General features: G+C 40.5%; 1 protein-coding gene across 3 annotated transcripts in view; it reads right to left on the reverse strand.

The window, feature by feature from the left end:
- KHDRBS2 (KH RNA binding domain containing, signal transduction associated 2) overlaps window positions 1-23,245 on the reverse strand; it is a 620,331-nt gene that overhangs the window by 49,984 nt on the left and 547,102 nt on the right. For all 3 annotated transcript variants that reach the window (XM_045011995.1, XR_006578577.1, XR_006578576.1), the window contains one exon: window positions 17,311-17,369. In XM_045011995.1, coding sequence (XP_044867930.1) covers window positions 17,311-17,369 — 59 coding nt within the window. The remainder of the gene's footprint in view (window positions 1-17,310; window positions 17,370-23,245) is intronic.

Genomic DNA, 23,245 nt, shown 5'->3' on the forward strand with positions numbered 1-23,245 from the left:
TCCATATAAAGGGAAGTTATTAGCAACCGAGGTTCACACTACAGTTACAGCTATGTTTTGAGGAGTGTGGAACTGCTCTGGTCAAGGTACTATAGAGCAATTCTATATCATGGAGCATCCACCCTCCTTTATGACAGTAAGTGATTTTAAAGCAACAAAATATTTCTGAGTGTTAAGAAAAACAAGCTGACCCACCATGTTGCCATTTTTCAAGGTCCCATAAGGAACCTCTATTTTAAATTATTGATTTCACTCTCAAAAATAAAAATAATGCCTGCATATTTCCATGTACTAGTCGCTTGAAATATTTGAGCAATCTTGGTAAAATATTCTACTTTGATTACATTGATTCATCCAGACCCAGGAAGGGGCAAAGATTTTCTTCTGATGGGCTCCACACCAACCATTGTTGTTTTCTGTACATGATACTACATCACCTACTGCACAGAACTGCACAGCTTCCTGAACCCCAATAGATAGATTCTGTAACTGACAATAGCCTGGTGTTGGGTAGCTCAGGTAGGGATTGTGCCTCAAAACACATAGTGTGCTGGGGAAGAATGCACAATGTCTCTCTGGATGGCACAGCCAACTCTGTGCACCCTAATTAGCTCTGCTGGCCATAGCATTGCCATGGTCTCTCACCCACCTTTCTCATTTAGGGTAGATCAGGCACTAAGGCATCAGTTCCTACATTCTATGCGGCATAAGGATTGTGGTTGTCCCTGGTATTGGCACGGTTGGATGCATTTGGGGAAAATGCTTTTGCATTCTTGCCAACTCTGTGCATCTGCACAAGGGCCAGAGTGCACCTAGCCCCAATGTGGAGACCTCCTGAACAGGGCCGGCTCCAGGCACCAGCCAACCAAGCGTGTGCTTGGGGCAGCACTTTGGGGTGGGGATGCACTCAGGTTTTTTTTTCGTTCGGCGGGGCAGCGCTGGAGGGGTTTTTTTTGTTTGTTTTTGTTTCTGCTGGACAGCGCTCGGGGGGCGGGGGCTTCGGTGGCATGGCGCTTGGGGGGGCAAGGCTTCAAGCAGCGCAGCGCTCGGGGGGCGGGGCCTTGGGGCAGTGCGGTGCTTTTGGGGCAGGGCTTTGGGTGGCGCAGCGCTTGGGGGCGGGGGCTTTGGCGTCACAGTGCTGTGGGGGGATCAGCAGCGCGGCACTCGCGGGGGGGATGTTACGGCAGGGTGGTGCTCTTTTTTTTTGCTTGGGATGGCAAAAGGTTAGAGCCGGCCCTGATCCTGAATGGACCATTTTGATTCATAAAAGTCAGTTTTTATTATCACAATTGCATGGAAGTACAACTGAAAATGAGACCCTTTTTGTGATTTCCTTACTGTAATAAAAAGGCATTTTCTAACAACAATAATGGCTTTATCTAATTAATTTTATGTTCAGATTTATTTTAAAAAGAATGCTAAAAATAATACTTTATCAAACAGGGAGCTCAGAAACAGAATACTGAAGTGACTTATTTCTCCCACAGCTTTCACATACTCACCTGCCTAGCTGCATCCCTGATCTGTTCTCTTTTTAATATCTTCTTTTCTATGGGAGCCAACAAATGCTGCTACTTCTGGGAAGGAACAAGCTGCAGTTATCACTACAGAACATGAAATCTGGATTTGAAGCCAGATCTACTGGAATCAAGGGTTATGATTCCAGCCCTTTCACATATGTTCTGGTACATAGTAAATTCCAGAGTGAGGGGTAATTTGACTTGAAGGCCATATAGCACTCAGCAGAGAGGCTAGGATGATCTCCATGACAGAATCACAAAGATAGGGGTCCGAAAAGGGAATGTGAGACAGAGGAGGCAGAAAACTTGGGGACATGTTTTGAGGATCACAAGGAGAGAGATGCTATTGAAGGACAGTGTGGAAGTATATACTGGAGGGGGTGAATAGAAAACTTACAGAGTTGAGGTTATGGAACAGAAGAATAGAGCTAGTCAGAGACATTGCAGTGGGTGGGACACTAAAGTTGGAGGAGTGGTAGATACACTGGAGGGTAGGGATAGGATACAGAGGGACCTAGACAAATTAGAGGACTGGGCCAAAAGAAACCTGATGAGGTTCAACAAGGAGAAGTGCAGAGTCCTGCACTTAGGACAGAAGAATCCCATTCACTGTTACATACTAGGGACCGAATGGCTAGGAAGCAGTTCTGCAGAAAAGGACCTAGGGTTACAGTGGATGAGAAGCTGTATATGAGTCAGCAGTGTGCCCTTGTTGCCAAGAAGACTAATGGCATTTTGGGCTGTATAAGTAGGGGCATTGCCAGCAGACTGACAAGCATGATCATTCCCCTCTATTCGACATTGGTGAGGCCTCATCTGGAGTACTGTGTCCAGTTTTGGGCTCCACACTACAAGAAGGATGTGGAAAAATTGGAAAGAGTCCAGTGGAGGACAACAAAAATGGTTAGGCGGCTGGAGCACATGACTTATGAGGAGAGGCTGAGGGAACTGGGATTGTTTAGTCTGCAGAAGAGAAGAATGAGGCGGGATTTGATAGCTGCTTTCAACTACCTGAAAGGGGGCTCCAAAGGCGATGGATCTAGACTGTTCTCAGTGGTACCTGATGACAGAACAAGGAGTAATGGTCTCAAGTTGCAGTGGGGGAGGTTTAGGTTGGATATTAGGAAAAACTTTTTCACTAGGAGGGTGGTGAAGCACTGGAATGGGTTACCTATGGAGGTGGTGGAATCTCCTTCCTTATAGGTTTTTAAGGTCAGGCTTGACAAAGCCCTGGCTGGGATGATTTAGTTGGGAATTGGTCTTGCTTTGAGCAGGGGGTTGGACTAGATGACCTCCTGAGGTCCCTTCCAACCCTGATATTCTATGATTCTATGATTCTAGGAGGGCAGGGACAGGAGAAGAGAAGAGTGAGCCTGAAATCTTTCTACAGTACAGATAAACTACAGAGATATATCCAAACTTCTGAGTCCTCATGTGATCCTTACACATGAGTGCTCTAAATTTTTTGAGGTTTGCACATCAACAAACTGCCTAAAAACAGAGAGAGTTTGCATGGCAAGATATTATTACTTTCCAAATGTATCACTTGTCTCTTGGGATTAAGATGGAGGTGTCAGTTGTAATTCTACATTTAAGGTTGCTTAGAGATTTGCAGCTAAAGCAGAATTTTCATTTGCTACTCTGCAGTGAATTTTCCAACATTAACACCCGTACAAAGGAGATTATAACTGAATTTGTGATAAACGTTTCATGCAGTGTGGAGGAAGAATCTGCTCATTCAGAATATTTAAAGTCCATCATTTTTTAAATCTAATGTTTATTTCGGTCTCTAGAACATAACTTAAGTGTGATACTTTAAATGAACTGAAGCTGAGGCACACAAGGTTACCAAACTATTTCCATTGTCTGATGCTGCTCCCTCTGTATCCTATGCCTAGCCTAGCTTCCCTTTGCACAGACATACTAATCCTCATGCTCTGTCTGCCTCCTTGGTTACCTAGCTACAGCCTGCTAGCCCCCATCCTTAACTATCTCTGTGCCTTGCCTTCTCCATGGCTCACCACTCCAGCCTTCCTGAGACAAGTTAAGCTACAGCAGTGTGAGTCCCAGTCTGATGGACCTGGTAAGATTTGTTGGACCAGGCCTCCCACCTGGTGGATTGAAGGAGAATTGGTCTGGATAGCAGAGTAACAAGGTTCATTTTTCAGGTGACTTTGCCTGGAAGCCTTCCCTATTCTCTGCCCGGGTGAAAGGCTGGGAAAGGCTGAGAGAGTAGAGAAACAGGGGAAGCCTTGTTGCTAAGCTACAAGGGCATCTTCTCCATTTGAGGAACCTCAAGATTCACCAGAGGAGAGCCTTGCTCCAACAGATCGTAAAAGTTCAATCAAAGAGGAACTTCTGCTGCTACAGGTTTGGATGTCCAAGGGAGGCTGGGGCAGAGGGAAGAGCATGGATAAAAGGAAACACAGAGAAAGGATGAGGGGTTGTCAAGAGCTATATCCAGAGAACCAAAAAGGCAGGCAGGGGAGCATGGCTAGGGACGTGGTACATGCATGGGCTGAAGAGCTGAACAGTGGGGCCAGACTATTAGCAGGGAGTCCTGGGCAGCCCTTGTTCCCCTTGGTTGCTGGCAACTCCTGCGCATCATGATTCCATAACTTCCTGCACCATTGCCCAGCCTTTCTCCTCAGTCCCACCACTCAAGTCAGTTCCTCCCTCCTTGTCCCCAAATCCCCATCCTGTTCTAATTTTCAGCTGCGATATTATCAATGCCACTAAAAGTCAGTGTTTAAAAGTTGAATGGAGGAAAGGAGACAGAGAGCATGAATGGAAGACAATGATAGGTCCAGGGGGAAGGGGCATGGAAGAGGGGTTGCAGAAGACAGAGGGAATGGAGACCACAAGGGCAACAAAATAATGGGATGGGAGCTTGAGGGGGTTTGGAAAGGGTCAAAGGAGGAAGCATAGAGGAGAATGCAGGATTTAGGGGGTAAGGCCATGGGCTACAGAAGATGAACAGGATTTCAGAATTGTGGGGGAGGGTACATGCTGCAGGGCTAAGAGGGAAATACATTTCATTTTATTGATTATGAAAAAAATAAGGAAATTCCCCCACATACAACTTTCTTAACTGAGAATTGAGGTTGCTGAAGGAATTTCTTATTAACAAAATTTCTAAAAATTACCAGATGAGATCATCTTAATAGCCACACCTCTCAACTCACATACATTACCAACCACACTTCCCAATATACAACAAGATTCCTCACCCCTACACAATCCCCTTTGCACTTCACGTCTACAATAGGTCATTACTACCTAGAGGAAAATCTGAGGTGAGGTGAGAACTAAGGTCGTGTATCTGATTGTGTGTGGTTTTCAGAAACTGAATATGCATACTGTGGGTAGCACGATAGAAATGTAAGAGAGTCTGCTATCGTGCTGAGGAGTCTGAGTGTATTTTGGCATAAGGTATGTGTATTACATTGGGTGTGACTATCAATATTATCTTAACTTGTGATTTTCTTGATTTTTAGTGATTACATTGATGGGAAATGCATTTGATCAATTATATGAATGAGTTAATGATGTTTTCCTGTGGGAATGTGTATGAATTCATGAGCAGAACCCTTTAAATTAAACTGGATACTTCTTTCAGTTTGCTGTAAATTTAGTGTGAATCAATATTTGGACCCCACTGTTAATGGGAAACTCAAGTTAATTGTAATTATTGCTAGCTGCCAGCATCCTTGGTTTGTGATCAATTGACAATTAAGTATTAGTATTTCAGTACTGTCAGTGAAAATTCACATTGCCTCTTACCCATTATGTTCATTGGTTTTTTAATAAACTTCCTGTATCTACTAGAGACATTGCTTCATTTATATATTGGCTCAGACACATGGTTAGGGATGATTTTGTGGTGAGTTGCAAGTATACTAGGCAAGAGAGGTATATTTTAGATCTATTGTTTCATTGCATGACTTATATTCAGAAATTTGATTTTAGTCTTGCTGGACAGTATACCTGAAAATAAGCCTTAGTTTCTTTAAATTAACCCTTAGGATTTTATGACTCAGGCTCCTATTATTAGCTGCTAAGATGCAATCCTCAAATGTATCTACGTGCCTAAGTACCTCTGAGGATCTCAGGCTAAGTATGTACTCCCATAGCAAAGGGAAAATTATTTAAATAAAATTGTTGTTTTTATTTTGCTATTTAGTCCCAAAGCAATCTTAGTCGCATAGGACTTGCCATAGTAAATCAGGTACGTTGTCCATCTAGTCCAGTATCCAGAAGGTTCAAGGTCTTACATATTTGTTGTTGTAAGTCTCTACTACTGTACATATTGGAGATGCTTTTCACTCAGCATTTCAAAACTTTGTAATGGAATTTTCCAGCATCATGGATAACCCTTCCGCAAACACAAACGGTCAACAAATATAAGTGATTCAAAGGTAGATTGTTTTAAGACATAGAGCAAAACTGTGTTACAATAAAAGAAACATGTATTAACTGCATCTGATTTGCATATAGAGATGTTATTTTCTAATTAAAATTACAATTCTATTCATTGCTAATTACCAGCAATAATGGAGACATGAGCTGGCAATTTATTTAACTTCTCAATATTGCTGGCACAGTTTTCTATACTGTTTTATTCTTCCAGGATCAATTTCTGCAATACAGGTGGCCAGGAAGAGATAAAATTGAGCTCTGGTGTTTAGACAGTTAAAAAGTATATGATAGTAATTAAGATCATGGTTTAATTTGATTGCATGTAGTACTGTTGTAGCCATGTTTATCCCAGGATATTAGAATGACATAGCAGGTGAGATAATATCTTGTATTGGACAAACTTCTGTTAATGAGAGAGACAAGCTTTTGAGCTTACACAGAGCTCCATGCAAATACCCCAAGAAAACCTGCTTCAATACAGAAATAAAACCCATTCTGACTAAACACCCCTAGATGTTCCCTCTCACCCCACATTTGAACCCATACGGGGCATCATGAAACAACTACAGCTCATACTCAATGGGGTCCCATCCTGAAAGAAATCTTTCCTGAACCCCATCTTCTGGCCTTCCAACAACCCTCCAATCTCTCCAACTTCATCATCAGAAGCAAGATCCACACAGACCAGGACACACCAACTCAAAGCGGCCCCAGACTCTGCCAGAACAACAGATGCAAATGTTGCAGACACATCTCCACTGCTACAATGACGAACACCCCCACAACACACCTTTCAAGCTCCGAGGGTCCTATACATGCCTATCACAACATGGGGCATACCTCATAGCAGGAAACATTATTCATCACCATTTTTAACAATCCTAGTCAAACAACTCAAAACAAGAAATATTTTTGTCAAAATCAAAGTTTTCTGTGGATAACTTGCAAACAGAGAAAAGGGTGAAATACATCAAATAAATTAGTCTCTGCAAATACTTCACCCAGTTCCAATATGGAACAGTGAAAACACTGAGAAAAGGCTGGATTTGGGTAATGTTATATGCATCGAGGCTCCAGTTTTTATTCATAAGTGATAGAACTTTCTTTGTTGTGTTAAAACTGCTATAGTAACTATACAGATGCTGTTACATAAGTATGGTTTATTAAAACATAAAATTAGATTAGTTTGTCATATATAACTTGTAAAGGTTTCAGACCTTTATAAATAGCAGGAAATCTGTCATTAACAATGTGACACATCTGTTAAACTAAACTAAAATGTGTTGAGCTGAGATTTAATTGTAGCATCTTGTTACCATAGTTTAATTACAATAATCATAATTTTCCTACAGTATGCTACAATGATAAGACACGCCATTAGCTGTGTTATTGTGAGATAAGTATGGACACAACAGTATGGGAGTGATTTTCCCTTCACCTTATTTCCAGAAGAAATAAGCTTTCTCTTAATGTGAGCTGGTACAATGTGATATGTTCAGTGACACTGTTGTCATGCCTGAAATAGTGCAGATGTGTTATCACTATATACACCACCGTATTACAGGGATATTTTTTCTTAGTTTCTCAAAATATACATTTCCTAGAATGAAAGGCAGTAAAATACTTAGTGTGAAATACTACATATGATAAGAATAGTTGGCATGATTAACTTATTCTTATACTGTCATATAAAAGTGATGTATAATTCAGGAATAATAGGAGAAATGGAAGGAGCCTCTATAAATAAAAAATATTTTCTTTTCTTGTGATACATATTTTTATGCTGTACTAGCATAATATATGTAAGTGCAAGTGGTTTTGGATATACACGAAGTTCAAAGAATATGACAGGTTTAAACACAGAACTTTCCAAAGAATTATAACTTAATTAAAACAGGGATTTGACAAAATGACACTAACTTTAATGTCATCCCCGCAGTAGCCATCAGATCTGAATTTAAAATGCTCTCCCATTTCTTACAGAGTTTAAAAATCATAACCTTACAAGATATCATAAATCTCATCTGGAAGGTATATTTGCATTGGAGACAGCTAAGGTGACGCCACGAATGAAAAGATTTGAGGGAAAGTTGCAGAAAATCAAGGAAATGTTAATTACAGTACACTGTATCCTACATAATGGGTTTTATAATACATAGGAGAGAAGATATTATGGTGATTGGTAGAGTATAAAATCCTGAACAGAGTAGAAAAGAATAGAGGAAAGTAACTTTTGTTTGCTACCTCTACATATGCAACATAAATCTATTTAAAATGCTATACTGAACTTGAGGGAGAGACATAGAAACAGCCATAGTGGAGTGGACTCAAGGTCCGTCTAATCTGATATCCTCTCTCTGCCAGGGGCCATTACCATAAGCTTCAGAGGAAGGTGTAAGTAGAGAAAAGTTGGATAACTTGACTCCTACATTAGGTCTCATCCTGGTCTCTAATATTTAAAGATTGGTTTAAGCCTGAGGCATGAAGTTTAATATCCATTTGAAAACATTTATCATTAAATAATTCTGGATAGTCTTGATTTCCATATCAATGTTCAATCACATTTTGAATCTTGCCAAGTCCTTGGCCTCAATGACTTCCTGTGACAATGAGTCCCCCACACTCTACTTATATGCTGTTGAAAAAATATTTCTTCTTACTGTTTTTTAATTTTCTACCTTTAAATCCCATTGAATATCTCATGTTATGAGACAGAGAAAACAGAAGTTGCTGACCTGCCTTCTCTAAATCATTCATTATTTTGTGTTCTTTTATCATGTCCCCTCTTATTCATCTCCTTTCTAAACACAGCTTAATGGTCTACACAGGAGATTGGGAGCCAGGAAATCCTGCATTCTCATCCTAACTCTAATACTGACATAGTCTGTCCTCTTACACATCTCACTTAACCTCTCTTCCTCAGTTTCTAGACAGCCATCAAGGGAGTCCAAGAAACAGGGCACCCAGGAGTCTTAAGGCTTGTCTATATGACAAATTAGTGCATGGCAAGGTGGGGGCGTAAATCTCCAGCATGCAGCACACTAAATGGCTGTGTGGACTCTGCTGCTGCGCACTAAAAGTTCACTGGTGCACTTTCTGTACAGCTGTTTCAAAGATCAGTATGTAAAAGGGCATTAGAAAATCTTTAGCACACAGCCGTAGGGGGGCCACATAGACAGCAAGTGTGCCACATGCTGAAGCTCTGTAGATTTATGCCCCAGCTTGCTGCACACTAACTTGTCCTATAGACATGCCCTGAGTGGGAATTAGGTATTGAACACTGAATCTATCAGCAGAAGTGGCGGTTAATTAACATTCTATAGCATATTCAAAAATATTGACCTACAAGTGTAGGAAATTGCAAACAGGGGAGTTCTTGTGATATCAGGGTTTCTTAACCATAGTATGCTCCAGATAAAGAAATCCCATAGAAAGAAGCAACAACTGATACAAAGAATGGCTTTTCAATGTGCAAATTTCCCCCAGAGCAGAGGGCTTGCACAAGAGTAAACAGCCCACATATTTTCAAGGTAGGGTGCATGGCCATGGCAGGACCCTCCCTACTGGGCAGAACATCACCATGTAAGAACAAAGCACTGTAAATTAAGATTTAATTGTGATCCTATACTGGCTTGTGTAAGTGTAGGCAGAGGCTGGCTGGCATACACGGACTGTTTTAAGTATGCCCAGTTAACCAGGAGTGTCCCAAGAACTCAAAATCAAATGAAAATGTTTTCTTTGATATACGGCTGTTTGCCATTCCAAAGATAATAAATTACTTAAGTGATGTTCAGTTTGTAAACTAGACAATATTCTAAAGAATTAGGGCAAGATACTAGTGAAAATCACCACAGCTCTATTGACTCCAAGAGAGCTATACTGAATTACATCAGCTGAGTATCTTGCTTTTAGTCACCGTCAAAGTTACAGCAATGAAGGGAACGGTCCCTGTGATCCAACTACTTGCATTATCATATCTGCAATTTTCTAAAAAAATTATCACATTAGTTCACTTGATTTCCTGCCTTTGAACACTAAAATGAAGACAGACTGGAAAAACACAGTGGCAAAACCCTCAACAACACAAGCTAATTGAATTTCAGGATCAATGAATGGCAATATCTGCATTATTATTGGACTTGACTACGATTATTAGAATAAACTCATCATCTTTACAAAACAAATGCTAACAAATGCTAACAATTGATATTTTCTTTCAAAATTTACAAAATATTTGTCTCTGTGCCGTGAAACATGAGGTCAGTATGATTTCTATGTGGCTTCATTTTGCTTTGATAATGCAATAGATTAATCCATTGTGGGCTTTATTTTCACACTGGGATAGTAATCACTCAAGCATCTCAATGCAAATGGGAATGCTCATGTTCTCTAATGGAGTTGAAATAGCCTGATTTAAGGTACAGAATTCCTATTTTTCTTTATCCCATACATACTTTCTTTTCACCTCATATTTCAGATCTACATATTCATTTTTTACTCTTCCTCGTTCAGCCCAAGCTGTCTACTTTACTTCAAATAAAGAATGAACATGTAATTAACTGTTCCTGTATCCTGCAAGTGCTGATTTGGTATATAAACAATGAGCATGGGAATAGAATATTGCTGTCCATTTTAGCTGTCAGCCATACAAACATTTGGTTACACAGTGTTGCCTCTACAGAACTTCGCTTAGCCAAACTAATCACACTTTAAAGCTCTCTTAATGAATTATTGGCTGGGTAATCTTTACAAAAATAGACAGTCAAATCATCTTGGCAGTATTCTGGAACTTTGATGTCTTACAGCCAAAAGAATTATATTAAGAATTTACATTCCCATTGTTTAATTAAAAATGGAATAATCCTAAAATTAAACAACCAATTCTTTACACGTGAACACTTAAAACTAAATTGCAGTGGAAACAAAGCAAAATTATATGGCAACTTGAGCAAATGTGCACACACAAAAATACAAATATCCTGAATAATGTTATTGTAATGAATACCTAAGTAGTTTTCATTTACTCTAATGTGTTCCTATGCCAAGAAAGTTTGAGCCCAAGTGACAAAGATGTTAAAGACTAGGTGGCGAGCAGCCCTGTGCAGATGTGTAGCAGCGTGGATGAGGCGGCAACACACTTCTCCCTTACTTCCCAGTACTCCTACAAAGAGGACAATCACCATTATAATGTCCTGGGGACTTTCTTTCCAGATTCCTGTCCACGACTGTCAAACAATTAAAGATTAAACTACCCCCAGAGAATGCACCCCAGGTTTTCTGATTAGTCCAGCTAGAGGGACAGGATTCTGTGCTATAAGTCAGTGCTTATGGAGTTTGGACATGGTCAGCAAGGTTCACAGGTATAGGATGTACCTCCATATCATGTCTCAGTGCTTTGATTGATTTAAGTGGCTACCCTTTAGGGCAAAATAACAAGAATCGCAAAGGGAGAGAAAAGAGGAGCACAGGCTGCAGTAGTGGCTTTTCCCAGTACATTATGACTATGATATAGTTATTCTGATTATGCTACTTCATTTTAAGCCATACATTTTACTTTACTCTGCTTATAATAAAACAAGTCATTAACTTCATGTTTTTGCCAGATACCTTCCTGAAGGGCAACAACACTAGAGGGGGAAATGCAAAATTATGTAAATGGAAAACAATGGGTACACATGGAAATAGCATTTACTCATAAATTAATCCACTTGCATGAAGTTCATTATAAAATACGAGCATCTGTATAAAGTTAAAAAGACACTGTCACCCTGGTTTATGCTCCCAAATCTAGGATCCAATCCTGCAAGTGCTGAGCACCTCCAGCTGGGTGGAAGTTATGGCAGTTAATAGGAGGTGAAAGCCAGGGCCGGCTCCAGGCACCAGCATTCCAAGCTGGTGCTTGGGGCGGCATTCTGCAAGGCGCGGCAGTCCCCCTTGTTTTGCCCCCAAGTAGTGTGCCGAATTGCTGCCGCGGGCGCGGCTGGGGGGGGGGCGGTCTGTGTGCCCTTAGGGCGGCAGGCGCGTTTCCGCGGCAGCGGCAATTCGGCGGCAGCTTCTACGTTTAGATGTCCGGTGCGGCATCCGCTAAACATAGAAGCTGCCGCTGAATTGCGCCGCAGCGGAAACGCGCCTGCCGCCCTAAGGTCACACGAACCGCCCCCCCCCAGGCGGCGGCAATTCGGCGCGCTGCTTGGGGCGGCGAAAATTGTAGAGCCGGCCCTGGTGAAAGCACTCAGCATCTTGTGAAATGCATTCAGTAATTTGAGGGACTGAGCCCTTAGTTTCCCCCTAAATCTTTGCTTGTTAGTCTTATGGAAAGGCCCAATATATTTAAGTGAAAGGATTTCATCAGCATCAACTCCACAGTCAATCCAAAGAGAGGAAGGGAAGCTCCCTAGAGAGAGAGAGCGAGACTGACAGTGGGAAAAGTTCTTCTTACATCACCTTTGGAATTTAGTGGGATAATATATCCCTGCTATCACTTTATAGAGGATGGTAAAAAAAAACCCAACAACCTAAACTAAGACTATCATCATCTATTCAAGTCTATAGTTTAAAGTGATTTCTGTAAAACCAGATTGTTTTATTCCTGCTCAGTTCCACAGGACTTTTCCATGCAAGCACATACTCTTTTCTATTTCAGTAGTTTGCTTAAACATGCTCCCTTAATGCTTGCAACCCAGCAACAGGGATTGCTGAATAAATTTAAAGAAGGAGCAACATCCAGCCTCCACCATAGGCTCTTCTAGAGGGCATAGGAGAACCTATATTATCTTACTCCAGGAGGATGGAAAGGGTCCTGCTGCCCAGGAGCTCAGCTAGAAAGTTAAGAATTCAATGCTAAGAGCTCTTATCGGGGAGACAAAGAGGTGCTGTAATGTTTTTACAGCACTTTGCAAATCTAGAGTCCCTATACTACATATAAGAGCCTTATAAGTGCTATATAGTAATATTGTTATTATTTGCTGGAATTTACATAGTGAGACTGAAGAATGAGAGGATTCTCATTGTGAGGCTTAACAGCCATCCCCTGGAAAATTGACTAGGAAATGAGATTGTAAAATGCTACGTGGGAGGAAGTATAGAGTGGAGGAAAGGTATAGAGGCTGAGAGGGAAAACTTAAGAAATCAGGAATCACATGGGCAGGGATGGGTAATCCAGGGGAAAAGACATGTCTTCATGATGTTTACAAGGGATGACAAGGAAAGTGGAATAGGCTGTGAAGGGGCAAGGAAATGGAGATTTTTCTAGGGGCTTTGAAGGAAGAAAAGGAATTAGGCATTATGGCTGGTGATCACGATTTGTCTGTGTGGTGGTGTTAATCATGGTAGGGGTGAAATTTAGTGTTACAGAGGAGTGGGCTAGAAGGTTAGTAGGGAATAGAATAGATATATTTTTGGAGTCACAAGAAGACATGAAGCTATTACTAGTTGCTGAGCTGGGGTGAGAGAGAAAGAAATAGTCTTCACTTGTGTGAGGTGCTAGAAATACAGGGGAGGCTGAATTCACACAGAATTGGGGATTAGGAAGTTTCATGGCAAATTACACTAACAGGAGTAGAGAACTGAGATTTACTGGACAATGAAGGGTAGAAGTTATGTAAGGATAGAGTGGAGCCTGATTGCTTGTGGATGATGTGGGAAGTGTTGAAATAATTGGGTGAGGAGAAGAGCTAGAGTCTGTTCACAAGAGAACAATAATAAAAAAGATAAATGCAGAATACACATACACTGAGATTAACAGTCATTTTAAATCTTTGTTTCTTTAGGAAGAAGAAAAAAGAGTGCACACATAGGCTAACAGAGTGGTGTGTGAGCAATATTATGAACATGCTAGTGCATGTGAACCGGCAGGAACCAGGATATAGATTAAAATGCTCTCCATTTTTAGGGGAAAAAAGTTGAAAAATGATTTCTCTGTTTTAAGTTTCTAGCATGTTGTTAGTAAAACAGGTGTAATAAGTAAAAGAGACTGGAGCAGGATTAGGAGCAGGGCAGCAGTGAGAGCAAGGCTGGAGCAGGGCTAGAAACAGGGCTGGAGCAGGCTAAGGCGCGAGGAGTCTATTGCCACCATTTGGCAGCAGAGTTCCAAGTCCTGGAGTGACACTGAGCAGCTGTTCCTCCTGTGGGGCTTATATACCTGAGTCACACAACTTGTTCCTGGTTTGTGGGTTGGCTGGAGCCTAGCACAAGAGTGACTCATAATCTCACAATAGTGATCTTATATGAGCAAGTTATAAACCTTAATTAATTAGCCTTTTCAACACCTTGTATAGGAAAACAAGTACACTTCTATCCCGATATAATGCTGTCCTTGGGAGCCAAAAAATCTTACCGCGTCATAGGTTATATCAAACTTGCTTTGAACAACCGGAGTGTGCAGTCCCACCTCCTCTCCCCACACAGAGCACTGCTTTACCACATTATATCCGAATTCGTGTTATATCGGGTCGCGTTACATTGGGGTGTACTATCATCCTCATTTTACAGACCAAGGAATGGCAGTAGAGTGGTGTAAATCACTTGCCCAAATCTACAGAGAGAGTCAGTTTCAGGAATAGGTTAAGAACTCAGGAGTAGCAGGCTCTCAAACCTGGGCTCACATCATGCTTCTCTGGGTAACTCAACCCTTTAGCAGAGTGGTACCCAAACTTTTTCTGTTGTGCCCTCTCCTTACCAGTAATGGAATGTGTCCACACACCCCTCCATTACTGCACATTTGGCTCAGCAGGGGAGCTAGGGCTGAATGTGGAGTTGGGGGCAAACCTGAGGAGTGGGGAGGAGCTGGGACTAGAGGCAGAGCTGGCCTGGGGACAGAGAGGGATTGAGGGCAGAGCTGGGCTGGGAGCAAAGCAGGGAGTGGAGTGGGGCTGGGGCTAGAGCTGGGCTGAGGGAGAAGCAGGAGGCAGAGCAGAGCTGTAGCTGGGGCTGGAGCTGGGCTGGGGGCAGAGTGGGGCTGGGTGGCACTTCCTCCCTGCCCGCCCTGGGGGCTACCCTGGCTACACACCCTCCCAAACATTCCTCCTGCCCCCCATTGTTAGGGGACCACTGCATTTGCAGCATTTTTGGAAGAGATTATATTCTTTTTACTCAAGATAACAGCAAATCAACACACAAAAACCAAGGGTAACTGAAGCGCACACATACATATGAATACACTAATATTATTACTTGTTTAGCACTGAAAATGTACTTGACTGCACATTGTATAAAGCACATGTATCACGAATACTGATTACATACAAAAATAAGTTATTTCTGATTATGCAATGCAATTATTTTGACAATGTCCCTTAAGAAAGCATGATTTCAGTACAAATACAAAGGAAACTGCAACTTTGCATTGCTTTAAAATTTGCTTCACAGCTGCATGAATAAAATTACCATTCACTTGGAATTTTCATTTCCAGCATCATTCTCTTGTTTTGTTGTGTGTTTTGGAAAACACCATGCACATTATGACAGTTAATAACTAATAATACATCAGATGTTATACTTTGAACATATTGGGCCACACCCTCAATTGGTGAGAATCAGCATGGCTCTGTTGACTTAATTCAAAATTATGCTGATATACACCATCTGAAATCAGGCTCAGATCTTCCAACTGAGTGTAAAAAACTACTGCAAAACGTTCAAGAGAAATAGAAGGAATGGATTTCAATGCACCATCTAAAGTAATATTTAATGCCTGATTCTGGACTAGGAACACGGCCCAAGTAAATAGGCCATGCACTGTGGAGTTCAGCGGGCAAGGTGGGAATGAATCCTTCTTCTCGGTCACAATGCTGCGGCAAAGCTGCTGTGGCACTGCTACTGTAGTCTGAGAGGGGATGCAGCAAGCTCTGTGGCTGTCCCCTATCCATCTCTCTGGGGAGTGTCATAAATATAAAGAAAAGGGTAGCATAAAATCCCTCCTTGGCAGCTGAACTGAATCGCTTTACCTGTAAGGGTTAAGTAGCTCAAATCACTTAGTTGGCACCTGACCAGATGGACCAATGAGGAAAGAAGATACTGCCAAATCGGGGGGCGGGGGGATTTGTTTGTGGCTCTCTTTGTTTGTTCCCTCTCCAGACTGAGGGAGAGACCAAGCAGGTACAACATCTCCTGAAAACATACCTGGAATGATCCATCTAAAATTACAGAAATTGTAAGTAAGGCAAGGAAATGCATTAGGTTATCTATTGTTTTGGTTTGTGAATTTTCCCGTGCTACAAAGGTAGTTTTAGTCCTATTTTTGTAACTGTGAAGCTGAGCCCGGTGGGGAATCCTCTGTGTTTTAAATCTTTTTATTACCCGGTAGAGTTACCTTCCATCCTGATTTTGCAGGTGTGATTCTTTTACTTTTTTCTTTATAATAAAGTTCTTCTTTTAAGAGCCTGATTGATTTTAGTGTCCTCAAGCTAAAGGGACTGATCTGTACTCACACTGCTAACCGGTTAGTTGGTATATTATTCTCAGCCTCCCCAGGAAAGGGGGGGGAAGATATTTTGGAGAGGATAAGGATTCCAAGTGACCCTCCCCTGAATTTTTGTGTAAATCACTTGGTGGTGGCAGTAATACTGTCCAAGGACAAGGAAAGGAATTTGTGCCTTGGGGAAGTTTTTAACCTAAGCTGGTAGAATATAAGCTTAGGGGGTCTTTCATGTGGGTCCCCACATCTGTACCCCAGAGTTCAGGGTGTGGAGGGGAACCTTGACAGGGAGCTTTTCTCATTATCAGCGCAGTCATGGAGCCATCAGAACTACCATTAACTTCCCAGGTGCACTGGGGAAGAGGGAACCCTTTTGGAGCAAAGCTGTCCTTTCTCCGCACATCCTCTTCCCCCCATGCAGTGGAACCAGTTCCAGCGTGTTCAGGCATTCTATGATTGTGAAGTTTGGAGCAAGATTTGATCCATAGAAAGTTAAAAATTACATGGCATTTTGCAGTAAAGTATTTTAGAATTCTGGATTTTAATTGGAGTTGTTGGTACTATCATTCCAAGAATAAAAAAATCTTTTTGACTACCTTATACTTGTTGCTTGACATAATGGATATGACAGCAGGAGAGACACAATATTGTTGTCACATCAATAAGACTGACAACTGACACTGTGAAATATACTCAGGCGCTAATCAGCATGCTCACTGTTGCTGTTAAAACTGATCTATGTGATTAATTGCCTTTGAAATTTTGATCAAAATTGATCTGTCCAATTTTCTGGTCCTAGTTCCATAAGTCAAATCTCACCCTAGAATTACACAAATCAATTTAGTCTGGGCTTCTGTAAAAGCAGAGCAAAAAGAAGGTAGAAGTAATTTTGGAGCTGTCAGTGACTGATTGGTTTTTTTGATTTCACACTTTTACTAAAGATAGAACAGGCCTTACCGTAGCTGTCATAAGCATCTTCACTTGTTCCATGACCATAATCATAATATTCAGGCACACTGCAATAGATTCAGACAGCAAGAAATGTTACTATAATCAGAAGGAATCAACACAAAAGCTTAGATAGTAAACAAAAGTTAAAATGTTATTACCTTTATATCCAAACATAACAGTCAAATGACACTAGAATCAGTGCAATCACGTTATATTTTTATTTTCATGCATTATCTACTAATTTAAAAATAAGATCATTCCAAAAATGTGTAAACATAGGAATTATTTTTCAAAGATGTAGCAGAAGTTTAGGGATAGAAATTCAATTCACAAGAACAAGGTGCAGTCTTATAATATCCTGCCCTAGGGTTTCCTTGTGGTTACAAGTTCATCAGAACTTCATCTCAGAATAAATACACAGTCTTCTGAGACCTCAGTAGTCCTTGTCCTTTTAATCCTTCCCTAAAGATTGAGGCCCTCCATTGACCAGGAGTCCTGTTTGTTTGCTAGATCAAAAATGGAGCCTTAGGTTAGAATAAACTCTGGATTTTTAATAAAAAGTATTTTCTTTGTCCCCTGGAAAATCCAGTTTGAACTAGTATATGCATGTCTCTCCAAGGCTAATAACTGAGGAAGTTTATTAGCACCCCCCCCTCCTTAATAGAGAAGTACATACAATGCCACAACACCACATACACAACTGCATTTTTAATACACTGTACCTAAAAGGTGTTAACCTAATTCAGTAATGTTTAACTTAACTCAGTAAAGCTTATCTTAATTCTATAAGGTTTGTTCAGGATATTACAAGATATTGTCAGTCTGTTGCAGCCTTTTGTACTGAACCTTAAGATGCTTGCATTTACTGAGGACTTTGGCACTTTGTTCCATTTTTCAATTACACTCCCTGCAAGGTTGGTCTGCCTACATTCCTCACAAAGTGAAGGCCTGATTATCCACAGCCTTATGGGTTTCTATGATTTTCTGTGACCTCCGTGAATTTTGCAGCCCTGGTGTGGCTGACCCTAGGACCACCCCAGCAGCTGGGGAGGACCCGGGGCCAGTTGCACTGGCCACTGCTCTGGCATTCCCAGGCAACTGGTCCCTGGTGCTGCCCTGGAGCAGCGGTCCAGGACCAGCGGCTGTGGCAGTGGGACCCTGGGCCACCCCCTGCCTAGAGCAGCAGTGGTGGCCGGCCCCGAGCTATCCCCCGCCTGGATCAGCAGTGGCGGCAACAAGGCCCTGGGTCATCTCCTGCCTGGACCTGCGGTGGCAATGGGAGGGGCCTGGACTGCTCCCACCAGAGCAGCGGCGGGGCCACGGGCTGCCCCCCCCAGCAGGCTGCCCACCTGCCAGCAGCAGTGACCCCAGGCCACTTCCCTCCCAGCAGAAGTGTTGCCCCACGCTGCCCTCCCCAGCAGCAGTCTTCAGGATCATCCCCTTCCCAGCAGGTAAGATTTAATCACAGGTATTTTTAGACTTTTTGTTTACTGCCCGTGACCTGTCCATGACTGTTACTAAAAATACCCATAACTAAAACGTAGCCTTAACGTTATGCAGTTATTTGTACCAGTGCAAAGTAAGTGTAAAATGTTAATAAATGAATAGTAGATTTTTTCCCCTTGTTTGCACAGATGTAAATGAATATACAAAGTGCAAGGAAGTGGAAAATCAGAGCTAGTTTCAAAACTACTGCTTGCCAGTTATTTGTTTGTTGGTCAACAGTGATTATGTATGGTCATAACAATAGGTTATCAAAAAATGAAGAGGCCATTTTAGATTATTGTTGCATGCTGCTAATTAATGATCTGCAGTTATTGTCTGTAATGGGCACCAACATATCTGTGAAACAAAGATGGTGAGCAATGTTAACATGGAGACTGAATTAGTCACATTTTAGCTTTACTATTATTATTATTTATAATTTGTTTTCCAGTAACACCCTGCATGCCCCAAAATCAGGACCAAATTCCCAGTTTGCTAGGCACTGCACAAATAAAATAATAAAAGGCAGCTAGGCACTGCCAAGTAAAGCTTATAATTTATCTGTATTACTGAATTGTATTTCCCCCACCCTCGATGAACAAAATAAAAAATATAATATGTTTCCTATTAATTTTTTTGTTTGTTTTATTTGACCTTTTTCATTAAAGGCTCCATCTGATGGGCTCTCACAAAGATACCAAAACCTCCATGGTCACCTCAACATTGCGTTATTACTTTGGCTATTTTCCAGGAGATTTAAAAAAAAATTGGTTAGTATTTGAAACAGAGACATATTTAACACTGCAGAAAAAAATCTTATAAAGATAATAGAGTTGGGCAAATAATTTGTAATAATTATTTGCTTAGACACAATTTTACCATTGCTGTAGACAAAAATCGGATTTTGAATTTCTTGAATGCAATTCTTATTCATAATTCTTCCTGGAATAATTCCTAAGAAAAAATCATGTATTTTTCTTGAGAACATTCATTGCAAGCATTTGATATCTGACACTGAAGCTGTTTCGAACAAACATGTTTTTTTCCTGACTGGCTAGGTAAAATTATAATCAGCTTTCCAATGCAAATACTAATGATTTTTTAAAATTAAAAGTACATTTCCCATAAATATTCTGTAATATTTCCTAAAAAGTCATTGTTTCAGCAAGCAGTTTTTCAAGTGCTCAAATACCACATTGACATGGCCATATAAGCACTTAGGTCTGATGCTAAATATTCTAGAGCTGACCAGGCACAATATATCTATTGAACATACTAGCCATGCTATATGTTTCTAGTGATTTCATTGGAAAGTTAAATGGAAACATGAGAGCATAATGAGTGCAATAAAGCAGGGGGTTAAATAATCAGTCTTATCATATTCAGACTTCCTACAACTTAGACCTAAAATATGCTCAAAACAGAGAGCTGACATGTCAGATATGACAAATAGTATGAAAAATCACATGTAATGTGATTTAAACAGCATAATTTTGACCTATTGACTGCATTTCTGGGGAAGAGGATGGGAATGGTGATGGAGTAGCAGAGTTAGGAAAAAACAAAACAAACAAAAACATCACCTCTTGAAATCTCCAGCCAATTGAAATAAATCACTTCCCCCCAATTCATTGTATAAAACAAGTGACTCTAATCCATACACTTTGGAAATTTTGTTACAAGGCAGACCACATTGATGCAAATTACTTAGGTATTGGAAGCATAAATATAGTTAGCTAGAAAGGCTTGTATATAATACAATGGGTTGGTATTGCTGACACATATGGAAAAGGTGAGCTGATGTTGCCTGAATCCATGTGGACTGAATGACCTATGGTTATACATCATTTGGAACTTTCCTTGCTTTCTTGGGTATGTCCATTTCTAGATCAGCATGTTGCCTGACCTGGGACCAGTCTCCTGATGTGCTCCACTTACTTTTTCTTCTCCCCTTGTTTCTAATTGTCTCCATAAGATTGTAAGTATGCACAGTGTAAGACTGCAAGTATGAACAGTACAGGAAACCACTCTACTGTATTTATCTTATTCTTATACTTATGTATCTTGATTTTTCTATTATTTCAATTATATTTGTTTGAATTAACAAAAGCTTATGAAGTTGGTGTGTGTGCTTCACCAATTTTATCATCTTGATTAAATCCAACTAATCACCTGAGGAATGACCTTGTATTTGTGACAAGTGCATGTTGCATCCCAATAAAAAAAATTATAATTCTAATAATTGCTCAGGCTACAACATACATTTGTAAAAAGTCATTCTCTAGTAACAATATTGAGAAAAGCTGGACTGTAAAATCTGGCTTTATATACTTAGGGCTTTTAAAAGACATTATCACACTACAGATAAATATAATTCAACCATATTACGTTGATCGGTAGCAGATCTCAGTAAATAATCAGCAAATGAATTCAGCATAAACAAAACTTGGTTATTTAATTGTAGAGTTCCGTGACATCCCATAATTTAGAAACTACAGTGCTCATGAGTTCTAGAAACACCATGTTTTCTTGGTGGTGTTAATTGGAAACAACACACCATTATCTGTGATTAGCATTCATTACTCTTCAAGCAACACAAGGTGTAATTTTCTTAAGTACATGCACCTACCTGAAAGCAGGAAGTAATCATATCTGTTTTAGAAAATATATTAACTCATTACCAATCTTTCACATCAAACTCCTACATTTTTAAGCGCTGCACAGTATTTTAGCCACAGGGCTTCCAAATCACAATGGGCTTGATTTTCCAACCCTTAGATGTTAACTTCAATGGTCCTATTTATGAGAGAAGTAGCAAATATGGGGATACAGACCTTCATTAAGGTTTCATTATTTTTATTTCTTAAATGGGTTCTCATCTTAGGAGGTTTTAACGTAATTTTTCTCTATCAAGATGAAAACTTTCAAAAATAAGCTTTTCGGCTTATGGCCTAGTTCCTAAATATAAAAATCCCTAAATTGTCTTGTTTGTAAGAAGTATGTTGACATCTGATCATAAGATCACGTTTATTTTTAATTTTTCTGATGGATGAATATTGAGGGTCTGGCTGTCGCTAAATCTTTTCAAGGAGTTATTTTTATAGGGTCAAACTTTCTTTAAACTGATGACATAATATCACCTCAAGACCTTTCACTAAAGTAAAGCTGTGTCACCTTTCTTAAAACTGGTCTCATGTTCTGTATTTTTGATATTTTGGGGGCTCATAAACTTAGTCTCTGTGGTATGCAAACACTGATATTTTTTTAAGCTTCTGAGTTAAGTCGGCCTTTTCCAAGTAAATTTGAGCTAAAGATGATTTAATCCTAACCTGATTGAATCAAGTTGCATGGCTCCAAGGTAGCCCTCCCATTTGATTTGCCTGAAGGCCTAAATTGCTAAATGAGAGTTATCCAACTTCTGCATATCAGAATGTTCTATTAAGGCCTGCATTATAATATCTTTGCTGAGAATGGGAAAGGAAAGGGTTAGCCACAACTCAAGAACTGAAATCTAAGGAGGAAGCTTTTAATTGGCTCTGAGGTTGTGGTTCAGACATTAAATAATAATCTTGTTTCAGTAACAATACATTAAACTAGTTCCAAGTTATTGTTTTGATTGACTTTGGTGATCTTTAGCTGGGATTCATAACCAAACAGACAGGCACCTCTTTAGATCCCTTTTTAACATTTAATAACAGGGTTGATTATTTGGTGTATTAATCTGATGTTTTAACTAAATTGGTAATTTAATTTCAATACAGCACTTAGACTAACTTGTTGCTTTGACTCTGTTGCTCTTAATTTGATGGCTGTATTGTTTTAGTTTCTCATGAATCCATACTCTATTGATAATATGGGTCAGCTACTCCAAAATGGAATCCATGACATGCTCGATCAGCTAAGCAGCATGGCCATTGTTTAGCTTACAGGCTGCACTTCGTACCTCCTCCACAGTGACATCCTCTACATTATATGGAGGTGTGGTCACTGGACTCTTTGCATCCTGCTGGTGCTGCAGTTAAGAAGGTTCTGAAAGTGTTCTTTCCATCTTCTCGGACATCCTGTCTTGGTGTTCAGGATGCTACCACTTTCTAGTGCTTTGTGGGTTCACCCATCATTCCCATATCAAGTCCATGCATGTATGTTCTTCCTTTGAAACCAGTGTCAGAAACATGGAGTCTGGTTGCAGCACAAAGCTCGAGCAGTTGCTCACAATTATTGTTTGTGGTTGCATCCATAAAAAATTCCCAACACTTTCCAGCCAAGCTGTTTGAGCAACCCAGTGTGGCATTGGCATTGGATAACAATAATAATGTCATGAGTGGATACTCTGCTGATGATGTCATACATGGCTCGTGCATATTGTTCCTTGTTCTCCTTGTTGGTAAGATTAATCAGTGCATAAGCATGACGATGATGATGCTGTTGCCATGTCTAATGAGAAAGTCCTGCCACC

The sequence above is a fragment of the Mauremys mutica genome, chromosome 3 (genome assembly GCF_020497125.1).
Source record: "Mauremys mutica isolate MM-2020 ecotype Southern chromosome 3, ASM2049712v1, whole genome shotgun sequence".
In the NCBI taxonomy this organism is placed as follows: domain Eukaryota; kingdom Metazoa; phylum Chordata; order Testudines; family Geoemydidae; genus Mauremys; species Mauremys mutica.